General features: G+C 38.0%; 1 protein-coding gene across 1 annotated transcript in view; it reads left to right on the top strand.

The window, feature by feature from the left end:
* The first annotated feature begins 1,013 nt into the window (after window positions 1-1,013).
* uxs1 (UDP-glucuronate decarboxylase 1) overlaps window positions 1,014-16,241 on the top strand; it is a 41,416-nt gene continuing 26,188 nt past the window's right edge. Inside the window, exons 1-4 of the mRNA XM_063499646.1 lie at window positions 1,014-1,782; window positions 2,361-2,388; window positions 9,610-9,658; window positions 14,874-14,917. Of these exons, the coding sequence (XP_063355716.1) occupies window positions 1,692-1,782; window positions 2,361-2,388; window positions 9,610-9,658; window positions 14,874-14,917 (212 nt within the window). The 5' untranslated portion in view covers window positions 1,014-1,691. The remainder of the gene's footprint in view (window positions 1,783-2,360; window positions 2,389-9,609; window positions 9,659-14,873; window positions 14,918-16,241) is intronic.

The raw sequence follows: 16,241 nt of genomic DNA, 5'->3' as shown, positions 1-16,241 counted from the left end.
TAACGCTGATTATCTCTTTATTATGGCACCTGTTGGTAGGTGAGATAGATTACAGAGCAGGCAAGCATGAGGATTTGAATGAGTCTGACATGGGCCAAACTGTGACAAAGCACAAGAGCTGCACTAACTGCAGCACAAGGGCTGCAGTTTTGGAAATGCTCTCACCAAAGAGCATTTCCAAAACTGCAGCTCTTGTGGGGCATTTTCAGTCTGCAGGGGTCAGAACAGTGATCAACCAGCAGTCGAGCTAGCAGAGGCAGTGTGATGTTTTGGGCAATGCTCCGGTGGGAAACCTTGGGTCTTGCCATCCATCCATGTTACTCTGACATGTACACCCTTTCATGGAAACTGCAGTCCCTGGTCATTGTGGCCTCTTTCAGGAGAATAATGTGCCATGCCAGAAAATAAAAAATGGATCAGAAATGGTTTTAGGAGCACAAGAATGGACTTGAAGTGGTGACACTGTCTGTGAAGCTGAATTTGAAGCTGAGTCCACATGAGTCCACACACACACACACACACACATATATATATATATATATATATATATATGATGATGATCTGTTTATTTATTTATTTCATAAGAAGGTTAGTAGTAGATCTGCAGTACAAGAGTATATTAATTAGGGCTGTATCACTCTATATATCTTTTTTTTTTTAATCCTAAAGTCTAGGTATATCTACTAGTGCAAGTATATAAACAAGAACAAGTACAAGTAAGTGGAAAATGGGATACAGTGGTTTAAATGGGAAACTCAACAAGGTTCACTTCACACTGGAAAGTAGTGCAATGAATGAGCCATTGTGTGTTATGAAAAGAAATGAGTTTGGAACTTGAAAGCTACGCCTTCTTAAAGAATGGAATTAAAAAAATTACTACAAATAACATCAATTTGGATAAGATATGTCTAAAATTTAAAAAAATAAAATTATATATATATACACACACACACACGAAAACTCGCAACATCTCACGAACGTCACAGAGGCTGCAAGAAAAATCAGGCTGCTCAATCGAGCACCGAGCGGTCGCTCATCTGTTATTCTTTGGCCCAGGCGAGAGGAGCAAACTTCGACATTTCAGTGCTGTTAAAATTAGCGACTTATTTATTCTCGCGGTGCTTATTCGAATATGAACGTTAGCGACGACTTATTTCTGCTATTGTTTCAATGGCAGTTATGTTTAGTTTAGAATCTTGTTATACAGGCGTAGCTTAATGTGAAGCTAACGGCTAACCGTCCGTAGTGTTATCAATGCGTTACAGTAGTTTGAAGCTGTGTGATAGTCACATCCGCGTGCGAAAGAAGTAGCCATGTACTGTAGCTAATATGACTGCCTTCTCGGTGTGGGTATAAATGGGGTCAGCGAATAAGTTAAGGCGTAGTTGTGAACGTTGACACTCCACAGTTTAGATTGCCACCTTTTTGTGTGCTACCTGTGCGTGCGCTGCTAGCCACGTAAACTGCTCCCGCTCGGTGTTGACGTAGCAGGACGTAGCATCTGTCCCTTGCCTGCCCCGCCAGGCTACACTTTCTGTGAATTTGTGGTGCCATCGCCAGCCTGTCCGCCCAGTAAAACCGAGACACACAGAAGACCTGACACCGAGGACATGAACCGCTGTAAAATAAAATGCTATAGCTGGACCTGAGCGTGCGGTTCGCTTGTTTCCTGGTCCTGTTGCATTGAGCGGATGATGAAGCGGATCATCTGGATGATATCAAGCTTAAACAGAAGAATCATGAAGCTGCTTTTTGCCCTCGCTTTGATCGCCTATATTGCCTGTAAGCGCACGATTTTTTAAAAATCTTTGATTCTTGTCGTCAAGTTGTCATCTCTACAGTTTATTTTCACTCATGACAAACTGTACTCGTGTGACAACAACCAACTGTTGGGTGGCCAAGCCCCCCAGTCCTCCAGAGTGCACCTTTAAAAGGGTAGACTACCTATAAGTCGCCCCTCTGGATGTTTTTGATTTCATATAATTGTTTCTAATGCCTTTGGGAAATTTAAAGGATATTTTAGGAATTAATCTGAAAAATTGACAAAGTAATCAGCAGGCTAATTAATACTGAGTATAAACATTTGTTGCAAGTGTTCAGAGATTGGACACAGTCAAAATGTGACAGTTCTAGTAACGACACTAACTGCTATAGTAAGTTCATTGCTCAGTGATTTCAGATCCACTTGTGAAACTGTACAGCAGTAGTTGAAAAAACAATTGGATCAGTTTTCATTACTTGTTTGTCTTCAGCAGTTTTTGTGTTTATCACTGAAAGTCTAGCTGCCTCTCAATGTGACACTGCTCTGGTATTGCATTCATGATGATGCCATTATTATGTGTTCTCTTTCTCTCTTTTAGCTGTTTGGGGAACATACACCAACATGAGGTATAGTAATTCATTTATCTTCTGCTTGAAATCATATATAATCATATATCACATAATCATATAAAAGAGAGTTTTCACAGAACTCTGCGCATTCCTTTGGGAGAACTGAGTACACACCCCATGATTCAGTAGCTTGTAAAACCAGCTTTAACAGCAACAATTGAAGTAATGGCTTTCTGTGTGACTTTATCAGTCTCTCATATCAATGTGAAGGAATTGTGGTCCCACTCTTCTTTACGACATTGCTTCAGTTCATTCACGGCTGGGAGCATTTGTTTATGCAAAGCTCTCTTAAGGTTGCACTAAAGCATTTCACTCAGGTTTAGGTCTGGACTTTGACTGGGTGGTTGGAACACAACACCCCTTGCCCCTCCCTAATGTCCAAGTTATTCTGCTGTCGATTTGCTGCTGTGCTAGGGTTCATTGACCAACTGCTTGACCCAGTTTCAGCAAGGCTTTATCTGTCAGGCAGATGGTCTCATATTTGACTTTAAAATACTTTGAGTACAGAGGAGTTCATGGTCGACACAATAACTGCAAGGTGCACAGGTCCTGTGCTGCAAAACAAACCCTAATCATCATCCCTCGACCAACATGCCTGATTGTTGGTATTACATGTTTGTGCTGATAGGCTGTGTTTGGTTTTCTCCAAATGTGGTGCTGTGTGTTATGGGCAAACATCTCCACTTTCTTCTTGTTTGTCCAAAGGATGTTGATTTTTTTTAATGTCTCTGAGTATTAAATGGTCTGACCTCGGGGTAAATTTGCTGGTATGTTCACTCCCAGGAAGATCATAGCATTGTGTTAACACACGCCTGACTCCTCCAGATCAGTGTACGGCTTCTACTTACTCTCTTAATTCCTAGAAGTAAGGGTGTACTTTGTTTTGCAGAGGACTGCGCAGCATCCTGTGGATTTTCTTATCAATATGACTGTATGATTGATGATAGTCTGTTTAAAAATACACGTTTTATTTCCTTTGTTTTACTTCTAATTCTGACACAAACTGCTCTGACTGCTTGTAGGCCCAAAACTTTGGGGGGAAATATTGATACATTTATTTCTATTATTTCTATGTTGTAGAATAAAAGGTAAAGTATTAGAACTGTAAAATAACACAATTCTAAATGGGGAAAAAGGAAATGCACCTGCCGTTTGTCTTCATAACAGGTTTGGAAGCTTGGATTCTCAGCCATCTGGAAGCTTTTGTAGATACTCGCGTTACAAGTTTTTCCACCAGTTTTGCAAGATCTAAAACATTCTGAACTGCTTTTCCTTTACTCTATTACCAGGGTCAATAAAGGTTAAATAATCTCAAATGCATTTAGGTCAGGTGACTGAGAAGGCAAAGCCACTTTGTGCAGCATTCCACATTAATTGTTGGCCAAAAAGTTCGTTGACATATGCAGGACCTAAAGTTCTGTTACTGCTGTCCAACTTGACTAACATGTAAACCTGGTTTGAGGCCGAGAGGAGACACAAACTCAGCGTCGGGGGATAAAAAGCTGGTTTACTCATAGTGGTGGTCCCAAGCCTCCATAATGGGAATGGCAGCTGATTAACCCATGACCAATTTGCCCGTGTGCTGTGTGTGAATATAGTATTGTACCTAATGCGTCACTACTTTACTGGCCAGGACAACTGTGTCTGTCTCATAATGGTAATGTAGTAGTTGGTAATCTGAGAGGGTAACAATCTGCTATTTCCTTCATTCGTGCATTTATGTAATTTCAGAAAGAGAAACTATACTGAGATACTGAACTGTTGTTCAGTCCTCATTAGCTCCAACATGACCCGCTCGGCTCTGTCAGCATTATTTAAAGTGCTCAAAGAACCTGAGACAGAAACATAGTAGCATTACTGCCATCTAAAATTGTTTTGGATGTGTCACTACAGTGTCACAAACATGTAAAACATAAGATGAATTATAACATACTGCTTTTCATTTTTAGTTTGATTATATTTGTACAATAACTTTAAGCATTTACATTGAGACTTGAGGTAAAGTGAACAATAGTATCTGTAACCTGTTGCAGCAGGTGTAGAGCCATTAAAAGGTCAGTGTTTTATTATACATATACAAAATGAAATTTCCATTAATGAAAAGATTAAAAAAAAAAATACTTATGTGTACTGTTAATTATAGTTATTAGAGCAAAAAACATCAGCCAAGTAAAATTGAAATTTGTTGTTCTCCCATATTCACACAGCCATAGGAGCCTTATGTTTTGTCTTAATAAAGCAGAACTGCTTTATTAATTGAAACCTTTGTTTTACGGCATAGCTTATTACTGACTGTGAAAAAGTGCACAACAGTCACTGCAGTGATTGGCATTTTGTTTGTTAATGTCATCATTGCAGTGTTTTAGACTAAATTAATAGCTGTTTAAGAGCAGTGGGGATTTTATACTGCATACACGGTTTAGCAAACAGCAACTGAATGAGAACTGAAAAGAATGGTAAACATTCGTAAAAGTTATGCTTGGTCTTAGCTAATTGCCATACTTGGGCGATACAGTGGTTAGCACTGTCACCTTACATGAAAAATGGTCTGGATTTGAATCTTCTTGTTGGCCAAGGCCTTTCTGTGGAGTTTGCATGTTCTCCTTGTGGGTGCCTTAACTTCCACCCACAGTCCAGAGACATTAGTGATTCTGAAATGGTTGTAGTTGTGGATCCAATGAATATAAAGCATTCAAGTTCACAGCATGAAGTACTCTATGAATGTGTTTAAAAACACACACACACTTTCAGTTCGAGTAGCTACTGTGGGGAAAAGCTCAATACTAGGGCTGCCACGATTAGTCGACTAGTCACAATTACGACTAATTTAATAGTCGACGCGTCTTTTGAAGCTTTGTAAGATCCCAAAAGACGCAGGAATAAGTAGTAGAATTTAAGAGTGTAATAACGGAGTGAAACAGAAGAGGGCAGCACTGCATGTCCAGGGATGCCAGCTGCCGTTAAACCCCCGAAGAAGAAGAAGAAGCAGCATCCGGTTTCATAGCTGTGCAGCATCCTTCGGAGGCCGCATTTGTAGGCCAATTACGTTACAGCGACGCGGCGAAGCCTGTCCAAATTCGAAGACTCCCCCAAACGTGGCTGAAAAATGCGTCATTCATTTCCCCAGATTTGAAGGATGGGTCGGGTGTATCCTTTGTGGCCCAACCTATCTCAGAATTCATATCGCGGCCCAGCCAATTCCAGTTTTCAACAATGGCGGCAGCTACTTAGTTTTAATATTACACTTTCTGGGTCACAAAATAAACTTTTAACATATTTTCAGGCGAGAATGTAGCTGTGTAAACTTCAAATATCTGCTCGGTTTATCAAGACATCACATATTTGCAAAAGCGCTCCGACGTTTTCGGAGACGTCTGTTACCCACCAGCTCGATAGCTAGCCGTGGTTCAAGGCGCACTAGAGCCGGCGAGAACAGCGAACTCCCGGCCTATAATTTTCAAACCCCCGCGGCCTTTCGTTACTCAGGTTAAACATGATATATAAGTCACTCAGATAATTTAAAAATGTTATTGTTTGGCTTTTTTCAGTGTTTTATTTGTTCCTCAGTAAATTGGTTTGGCTGAGATTAAAGTTATAGTTTTTACACAGCTGAATAAATGTCAAACAGAGAACTGATTAAACAGAAGTGTGAAATGGTAGAGAATTTACTCCAGTCTCCTGTTATATTTTACATAGAAAGAACAGATGGCCGAGTTTATTAAACTTCACTGAGACAATCTGCAAATTTCATTAAAAGTTTAATAAACTATCATCTTGTCTTTATTTTTAGTTAGCACATACCTTAAACACTTAAAGCTGTAAGCTAATGATAGTTATATAAGAGCAGAGGCATGCTGGTGCAATAAGCTGTACGTTTTACGTCCAATGGACCCATGATCTGATTAGTTGACTAGTCGCAAATATAATCGGTAACTAGTCGACTATCAAAATAATTGTTTGTTGCAGCCCTACTCAATACTAATACTTTTCTTCCATTTGGATCAAATTAAATTGAGGAGAATTCACATTTAGACACAATTAGATTTTTTTCCTCGTCTCAGCTGATGTCAGCAGTGCTCCCTCAGTTATGGGAAGTTGTATAGCTAGCCTTCTTTTGTGTTGTTTTAGAAAATTAATGGGTGAATGTAAACTGAGTCAGAGTAAACCGGCATGTAACCACTCGATGGGACTGATGTGTAAACTAGAGCAGGGCGATATGACCAAAAATATTTATCACGATATACATTTGAAAATTTGCGATAACGATATAACTGACGATATAATTGACACTAGACAAAATACTTTACAACTCCACAACTTTATTAGTGCAAAAAACCCCAAAAACCCATCAATGTATTTTTACTTAAACAAGCAGCTGTTTTTTATGTGCATTAAAGTTATATAAAAATTTAACAGTGCAAATGCAAATTCCTTGCTGACAGTTTAACCAAAAGGCATTTCCAGTGGAAATTGGCCGACATATCCTCAGCATAACCACGTATAATATCCACAACACTTAAAAAGAGGTTATACACACACAATACGGTAATATTATGTTGAAGCACAGTACGTATCACTCCGCGAGGCTCCTGCATACGATAGCCGTAATGCTCCGACAATCCCATCAAGCGGTGCGGGTTCGTAGCTTAGCAAAGTCGTACTAAAACATTTGACAGATTTTCGAGCGCCGTGTACCACATAAAATCGTTTCGAGGTCAGTAAACACCACCAGAATTCATACATAAGGCACACGGGATTATAAGGGGCACTGTCGATTTTCAGAAAAATCAAAGGATTGATTTTAAGTGTGCCGTATTTTCCAAAAAAGACTGTAATAACGACGGCCCGCTAGCATGCTCTACCAAAAATAGTGCTTTGTTGTGAATCTGACGGACGAAAGCTAAACCAGTTCCACACCACTGAAGTTGCAGCATTTTTACAAACCAATTCTGATTCATCCATTTCATTCAACGATCCGCTGTCGCCCTTCTCATTCTCCGTCGCCACCATGATTTTTCCGCCATATGCGTATGAAAACAAAGGCACTGCGCATGCGCGTTTTACCCATATTCTATCGCGATATTTCATTTTCTTATCGTTGCCCAACATTATACCGGTATTACCGTGAACGGTATGATATGACCCAGCCCTAGTGTAAACACATGCTGCACAGCTGTGTGAAAATTAACCTTCAGTGATAGAAGACTGCTGTCAGTAGCACTGTTAACATTAGCCTCACGCAGCACATTAATCTGATTATCTGTACAATGTTTTGCATGGTTTGCCACACCAGAATTTCATCAACATTTTAATTGTGATTAGGCTATTGACAGATGTGATTGATTTCAACAAGCCCTTTGAAGGGCTTGAAGCATAAAATTCAGAAAATCTGCGAGACATCAAGACATTACTTTATGTAGATGTGTTTAATAAACTCATAAACATAAATACCAGCTTTTTTCTGTTTCAAATTGTAAACATGCCGAGGAACCTTTTGTATTAGTAGTTGTGGCCAAATTGTTGTACTTCAAATGGGTGGGAAAAAAATATAGCCGATGTAAGTCTCCAACAATGCACTTAACACTAATCAGAATTCATAGCATTCCCCGAATGCTGCCATAATGTTTACTCATCTCTATAATGTCTCATTTTTTGCCAGAAGTAGGGCGTCTCATGAAGACGACCATTCTGCTCTTCTGTTTTGTGCTGTTTTATCTGTTTAATTAACCAGTCCTGACAAGTGTCTGTGGAGCTCGGTCTACAATGTGTCATTACTCCATAATGACAGATGCTTATTGCTGCACAACAAGAGGAATTTACGGTTATGAACATACCGCCTTGTATGATATGAAATAAAAGGAGTAATATAAAAAAGGCATTCTACTCCTGGTGTTCTGAGAAGACTTAGCTGTCAGGAGTAGATTGAATTGTAATGAAATAGCTGCAGTGTGGTAGCGATGGTGAAAAAGCAGCGCGTAGTAAGATGTTTATCCTGTTCAAAGATGATGAGTATGCTGGCTGACTTTGAAGTCAGCTATGCTCGCTTCCAGCTCTGTATTTTATTCCTGGATTGTGCTTTAGGTGCTTTGCATGATTTTGCTGTTCAGAAAAAAATATTTGTATTCCTGTTAAAAGATATCTGAGAGAAATGGGCTGAAATGCAAACAGAAGTGGAAGCCTTCTGCACTCAGGAAATATAGAAGTGCATAAAATAGTGACTGTGTTGCATCTCTCTCATAGTTGCTTTTAACTGCTTTTCTACATACATTTTTTTAGCTGTTGTAAAACAGCTTAAACGACTTAGTGGGTTTACAGAGAGCAGCTTTATAGCAGACTATAGTCATAAGCCGTTTGATCTGATTATCCATACAAGACAAACATTTCATTGATATAATGTTATTTATGTCTAGAGGTTCTGACTCTCCAGCAGTGTAATTTACAGATGGGACTCCCCCCTCTGAGAGCATTAGCCTAGCCCAAAATCCAGCTTCACATTGGGCTGTGTTGTTGAGTCATCTGTGATGTTGTGAGAACAAACATTTTGCCTTTTGGCTGTTGTTGTGGTGTCAAACAAAATAGAAAATACTTGTATACTACTTCCCTTCAGTTGACATCAGCACAACGCAAAAGTAGAAAAAATGTTGGAAACTGAGCTTTTAAAGCAGTCTCAAGCCTGAGCTTTTGGCTCACTGGGATTATTTATGCATCGATTCGCAATATTTGAAATCAATATTTGAATGTTTGTTGTGTCGGTCTGTAAATATGAAGGGTAAAACACGCCATGTCAGTACTAGAGATGCAAATAAATTCAAATTAAGTTTAGAATGTAATTGATTAAAAACATTAAGCTACTTAGGTGCATGTAATGAAATAAAGCCATACAAAATATTTACTGTGAGTTGGGTAAAGCATGTAAGACATGCCTTTCAACATTTCTGTATTGTATTAATCAGTTGCATTTAGCTGGACTTTTCCCTTGCCTTTTAATCATTATTATAATTGATTACCTTCTTGAGCTAGCCCGAAACACTCATCCCTGTTCTGCTTCGCTATCAATTAACAGTAAGCAGAAAAAATGAATGTAGAGGGTTGAATGAACAGACAGGTGATGTGTTATGTGTTGCTGCCTATAGGTCACAGCATGCTTAAACTTGTAGTTATATCCTTGTCCTTGATTAAGTCCTTTGGCCTTTTCTTTGTATCTCTCTCTCTTCATAGATCAATACAAGAAATCGGAGAAATGAAGATCAAGCAACAAATTGAAGACGTGAGTTTGAAACAAAAAAGCAGTTCTCACCACACTGATCTGTTTTATATTCACAGGTCCAAGGAGCTCTGCTCTGTGTTATCAGCTACTGTTTCACTTTCTCACAGATTCCCAGACATATTTGACATTTGTGTTAATAATTTACTAGAATACGCCCTCACAAAGGTATACCTGTTGGGACAATCCATGCTTTTACTTCTTTCCTTATTAATCTGACCTGGATTTGTTTTTGTTTTTTTGTTGAAAAACACACCACCACCCCAAATCAGGTCACCTTTTTGTCAAAATTGTTCAATAATCTTCAGACTCTGCTTTTCATATGGTTGGAGTCACTTTTCTTATTATTTGTTTATATATTGACCATTGACCAGTGACTTTTGAATGTATTGTAGTTTTTTCTGTTACCCAAACTGTAAGTTTAGAAATTTTTTTATTTAGTTTGGAAGACCTATAACACAATTAGTTTCTTTTCAACCTAGTCTTTAGAATTTTTTTTGTTTTTTGACTCACTTTGTTTTTCTTGACTCACAGATTACCATGAATTTAAGAGTACAGTGGATGGTTGGTTTTGTTTGTTTGTTTGTTTGTTTGTTTTTTAACCTCTAGGATGACATTTCTTTGTTTTAAGCTTATCAATACTCTGCTAAAAACTGAACAACTGTTGACTGAATAATATATTGACACGTACTTTCCAGCCTTTTTGTACTGCTTGCTGTCAAATTATTGTCAGGAAGTTGCTATTGGAAACCAGCTGTTCCCAGTTCAGCGATTGTATTGTTTATGTTTCTTGCTCTAGTTTTTTCTGTGACCTGTTTTTTTTTTTTTTTATTAGACCAAGTGATAAAGTTATATAAATGAGGGTGCCTTCTATCAGCAAGGATCATCAAAGCTTTCAATATAACTCCATAAAAAGTGTGATAATGATCTTGTCAAGCAGCACTTTTGCAGATAGCCACAGTTAAAATATTCAGTGTTATCTTTCGAGGACAGTTTTTCTATAAGGCTGGAAGGGTCACCCAAGCAATGTAAATGATGTGGAGAAGAGCATGTAACTGCAGTTTTTGTTGAATGTAATTTAGTACATGCATAAGACTGGAAACATTAATCATAAATTCTTTTCTGAAGTATTGAATTTTGGTAAAGAGTAAATAGCAGTAAATCTGCATGCACATCTTTATCTGCCCTCTTGTGATTTGGGTGAAACTATCGTTAGACGTAATCCTGGATGGGAGATATATTTCAAATCTGTTAAGGCATTAAACATCAAAACCCACAAAGAGCAAATTCTGTGACAAGACTGTTGCTGACAGCATCAAAAGCCTTGGACAGATCTACAAATAGTGCACAGCAGGGTTGCTTCTTATTGAGTGAATTAACAGTGTCGTCAGCAGTAACAGCTGCAGCAGTTACTGCGCAATAAGCTCTGTAGCCGAGGGAAATTATTATTCTCAGGCGAGCGACAAATTGTGAGCTGACTCCTAATTCTAGGATTTAGAACAGGCAGCACAGGTGGATAGTTAAGTGTGACCAACTGCAGGGGATTTTTCATGTAGTGAAAATGGATTTAAATATTTGTACAAGTGGTGACGAATAGGATCGTAGATGCGTGGAGTCAGGTCTGCAGACCAAAACAAAAAAACACTCACCAGCTAATTTTTTGCTGTTTACATTTGTCTACGCCTCATCATTCTGTGACAGGTCAGAAAAAAATGTTAAATAGAGACTAGAAGCAGAAAGGTTTTTTTTATGGTTGAGTTGTTGGTTTTGACTTTGGTCTTAAATATACAGCACTAACTTATAACCCCCCGTCAAAATAATAATTAATCGCTTACCATGTCAACTTGGTGGTTATTGCGTGCAGTATGTGTATAGAGTTTTCTTTACTATTTCAGTATAAAAAAGCTAGATAGATGCTCTTTGTTTCTTGTAAAAGTAATGAAACATTTCCTCTGAGTTTTGACTCTTAGAAAAAGTTGGGGTTTTTTGTTGTTGTTGTTTTTTTGTTACATTTACATTAAGGTTTAATGCGAGTATTCACTTTGTGACACAGTCTGGTAGACAATAGTTACTTAGATCAGGGCAAGATTATTAGAGGTAGCATAATTGTTGTTTGGTTGATAGACTGCAAATCTGCTGTAACACATCCGTTAATGAAGATTTGTCAATTTACATTAATCTATCCGTTATCCTCCCTTTATATATAGTCAGGTCATGATGGCAGCAGGATAAGCCATGTATTTGAGTCCTCCTTCTCCCCAGCAACACCAGTTTCCAGTTGTTTCAGATGATGAGATATAGAACCTTTCAAACAGGTCTACACGGTCCTGCTGGAGGTATCCTAACCAGATACTCAAACTACCTCAAGTGGCCTTTTGACATGAAGGTGAAGCAGTTCTGCTCAAAGCTCCTTCCAAATTTCTGAGCTCCTCACCCTGCCTTTAGAGCTGAGCCGGGTTCCCTACAGACAAAACTCAGTTCATCTCAGTTCATTCAAAACCTTTTGGTCATTACCCAGATGTCTTGACCATAGGTGAGGGTCAGAGCATAGGTGGACTGGTAAATCAAAAGCTTCACATTTTTGGCTCAGCTCTCTCTTCACCACAGCACTCCAGCACAGCACCTGCCCTGCTGATCCACCACCTTGCTATCAGTATTGAATAGGATACCAAGTTACTTTTCTAAGAACATCATCTGCTTTGTATTTCAGCTGAAACAATATTTAAATCAATGAAGATCAATCACTAAAGTACTAGAAGCGTTTTACTGCATCAACAGCAACTGGTGTGCAGGCTATACAAGTACTAATCATAGAGTCACATGATAAAGCTGGTGTAGCATTGCATGCATTGAAATTTTCAGTTGCTGTGGATCACTCAGAGTTTTTGAATGTAAGTCTGTGTTTTTACTCAGGAAAACAGTTATTTGGAGTTCATTTTTGTTGGCTCCATCCAGCAAATTGAATCGAAACTGAATTTGATGCACACGAGGACACGCACGGTTGTAAAGTCAGCTTCGTAAAAGCAATTATAATTCCCTTAACATTGAATCAAAGTGAGTGCTTATCACAGATTGCAGATGGTCACTGAAATAATTGCAGTCTGTTATGATGTTGACCTTAGAGTTTTCGATCCCGTGAAAGCCATCATATTACTGGTAACCTTAAGGTTTTTTTTAATCAGTTTGAAGTATAAACTAAGTAAATCCACACTGTGATTATAACATGAGGTGCAAGCAGACTTGTTATTTATACACTGAACCTGGGAAATGACTTACTGCCATAAAGCACTTAAATGAATTCAATAAAAGGTTGTGAGGAGATTTTACTCCTGTTAGCTAACAATAGGGTAGTTGCACTTTGTGCATCCTGTAACCTCTTCAGTCCTGTTTATGCCTCAGTGCCACGACAGCTGTGCCCAGAGGTGCTCTGTTTTTTGGCTTGTCCGTCTGTACCTTCGTCCAACCGTCACACTCTCATTAGCATGACTCCTCTTGAAAGCAGGGGATTGTTTTTCATAGTTGAAGTCAAAAATGAATCATTTTTATTTGATGATCAGATGTCACTGTGAGCTCATGTTTGGCCCATTCGTGGGAATGATATTGCAGGAACATATGGAGGGAAATTGATTACATTTGGTGCGGCTGATTAGATTTCTTTTTTTGCCATTGGCCAAGGTCACTGTGATCACACAACACATGGTTTTGTTCATGACTTGAGGATTTATATGCTCTTATGGTAATATTACAAACCAGTGTTAATGGGATACAACAATGAGGTGAGGGTATTTTATAATATGGGCTGTTGCATTTTAGACTACATGCCATTTCACCCGACCACATAAGCACACATATTCATGCAGTGCTCTGTTCTGTGCCTTTTAAGCAGATTCAAACTATCACACACAAGCTTCTGTGATTCATCAGGGACAGTTTGGGGTTTAGTATTTTGCTCAGGGACACTTTAACATGCTGCCTGGAAGGGCTGGGAATTGAACCACTGACCTTCCAATTGGTAAATGCCCCAAAAATATCTTTTGACCTTTTAAAAGGTCTTTGGTTCCCAACTATTAAATACTTTGAAAGTCTTTACTCCATGTATTTATTTAAACACACAAATGGATGCAAACCACAGGTTGAGTGGTTGGCATAGAAATGCAAGGGGTAGATTCTAGTTCAGTCATACAGGTATACCTGTAGAAAACACTGTCACTGCAGGTAGCTGCAGGGAGTTTTGAGTAATAGGCAAAGACTTCATTGAATAGTTATTTTTAATGCAATGATACTATAAATTAGTTTTGTTCTGGTTTCTCTCGAGTTCAATGCATACAGTGAAGTTGTCATTGCTGGTTCAGAGTGTTGGTCAGACAAAACGGGCAGTGTTAATATAGTCCTGTTGGTTTTCTGTCTTTTAAAATTGTTAAGTATAAACTAAAATAGAAAATCTATTTCTGACATTTGACAGATCAGGTTTTTTGAGAAGAATCCTGCAGTGAAATAGGCAATTATATAAAAAAAAATAGCTGCATCATTTAAAGTAATTAATTAGCTGTATATCTGTGTCTTGCTGCTTATCTGGCTTCAATCCGCAGCGAGCCTGTTTATAGCATTTCGTTATTATAAATCATTGGATATACTATACAGGAGTGCTTGTATACTTGATTATAGGCTTATCAAGTATTTGACAAAGTTGCTGTCTGTGAAGTTCATCCTTTTTCCATCCTTTTAATCTTGAAATTCGACTCACATTTCTCTTCAACTACAGTGAAATGTTTCCATCAGCCCTGACTCAATTCTCTCTGGGAATATCTATCATTTCTTGCTGCTTTAATCTGTAATTCTCTAAAGTGTAAGTTTGTGAACTAATCATTTTTTGTATTTGTGTAATTTTTTTTTTTGAATTGTCTGTACCAAAGGAAAAATATTTTCAAATGTCCATAGGGATCACTATGCTTTTTGAATTGTTTGTATTGTATAGGCCAGTTTGGGTCTAAAGGACAGGAATATTCACTAAACATAAAAATTTGCACATTTTGCAAGGAATACATATGATTTCATCTCTTGACTAAATCAATGTTATGAAAATAACATGAACTTAATGATAAACCTACATTAGCATGCTGCGGTGGTAAAATTGAACCACTGGAGGATTAATTTATTATTTACTTAAGGGCATTGCTAATTCAGCTCATGCATTTCTCCCTTTTTTATCTCACTTTAGGTTGTGGCTCCTCTCAAAGAAAAGATTCGTGACCTGGAACAAAGGTTTGTATCTGGGGTTTTTTTTTTTTTGGTTTTTTTTTTGTTGTTGTTTTTGTTTTCATTGAGATGTTAAAATATTTGCTCATAGCTCGGTGTGAAGGAAAGCTTAATGGACTAATAAGTAGGTTTAAGGGTCAGCATTATATATGCCTTTATTACCTACTTTAAACTGTTGAATTTTCATTTGAAAGGGCACTTATAGACTGAGAATGCAGCATCTGAATAACTTGCACATGGATTAACATTCTGTGCTTATTTAAAAGGTTTATCTCTCTTTAACAGATGTTGAAGACAGAATGCATGCAACAGCAGCTAATTAATTGCATCTGGTGGTGTTTGTTACTTGTGATAAGAAGATTTCTACATCACAGGCTATCAATTAATTAACCTAATTTTGCATTGTTTTTATGGTAGCATCTCTGGGTACAGTAATCCAGCTTGAAGGTGTTAATTATACATATTTGTCTTTAGTACCTTTAATGCTAATAACACTGACATACAAAGGTACGTGTTTAAATGAGCCCGTTATCCCTAGTTTAACATGTGTTAGGGCAACAAGAACCTCTAAATGGAGCACATTTTATATCTACCTTATGCTCCTGAAGAGCGACTGTGGATCATTGAAAGCTAAGCCCTGTGAAAAACAGTTCTTCCTTACTGCTTTAACAGGATTTAAGAGGGGAAATATCAATTAGGTGTCGCCAATCAAATGGTCTTAGTTATTTGATCATCAGCAAGTGTGAGCACCTCTATAAAGTAGAAGATCTCAGGGTTTGCTGGTATGAAGCATTCAGGTGTGTGTTACTAAAAGGCCGCAGTGTTCCTAAGAGTGGACGTTCTGGTAAATTCAAAGTGGAGATGTTTGCCCGTAAGGCACAGCACCACATTTGACAAAACCCAAACACAGCACATCAGCACAAACACTTTACACTAGTTGTCAAGCCAAAAAAAGGGGCTGCTTTTCACAGTGTTTCCTTGTGAGTGAAAAATATTAAAAGAAAGTAATTAAATAAATCAATGAATAAAAGCTTGAGCTAAAATAATGGAGGTACTGAATATTGTTTCCCCTTGAGTGAGCTAATTTTGTAATGAAATATATGATTGTTTAAGATGTCATAGATAAGGAATATTGAATACTTTTTGATTTTTATGGTAATTCTAAATATTCTTTGGTTCATGATGTTTTGGAAAACCATAAATAACCAAAAGGCAATAGTAAAAATTATTGAGTAGTAGCAGCGCATTCATTTTAAATTTTCCTACGACAGCCAGGCCTTCATTTGTTCATATGTTTGGTCAGAGGTGCTACAAAATGTGTTTGTAAAAC

The sequence above is a fragment of the Pelmatolapia mariae genome, linkage group LG16_19 (assembly GCF_036321145.2).
Source record: "Pelmatolapia mariae isolate MD_Pm_ZW linkage group LG16_19, Pm_UMD_F_2, whole genome shotgun sequence".
Lineage (NCBI taxonomy): Eukaryota > Metazoa > Chordata > Actinopteri > Cichliformes > Cichlidae > Pelmatolapia > Pelmatolapia mariae.
Note: the sequence above shows the minus strand (reverse complement) of the source record. Positions and strands in the feature narration are given on the sequence as shown.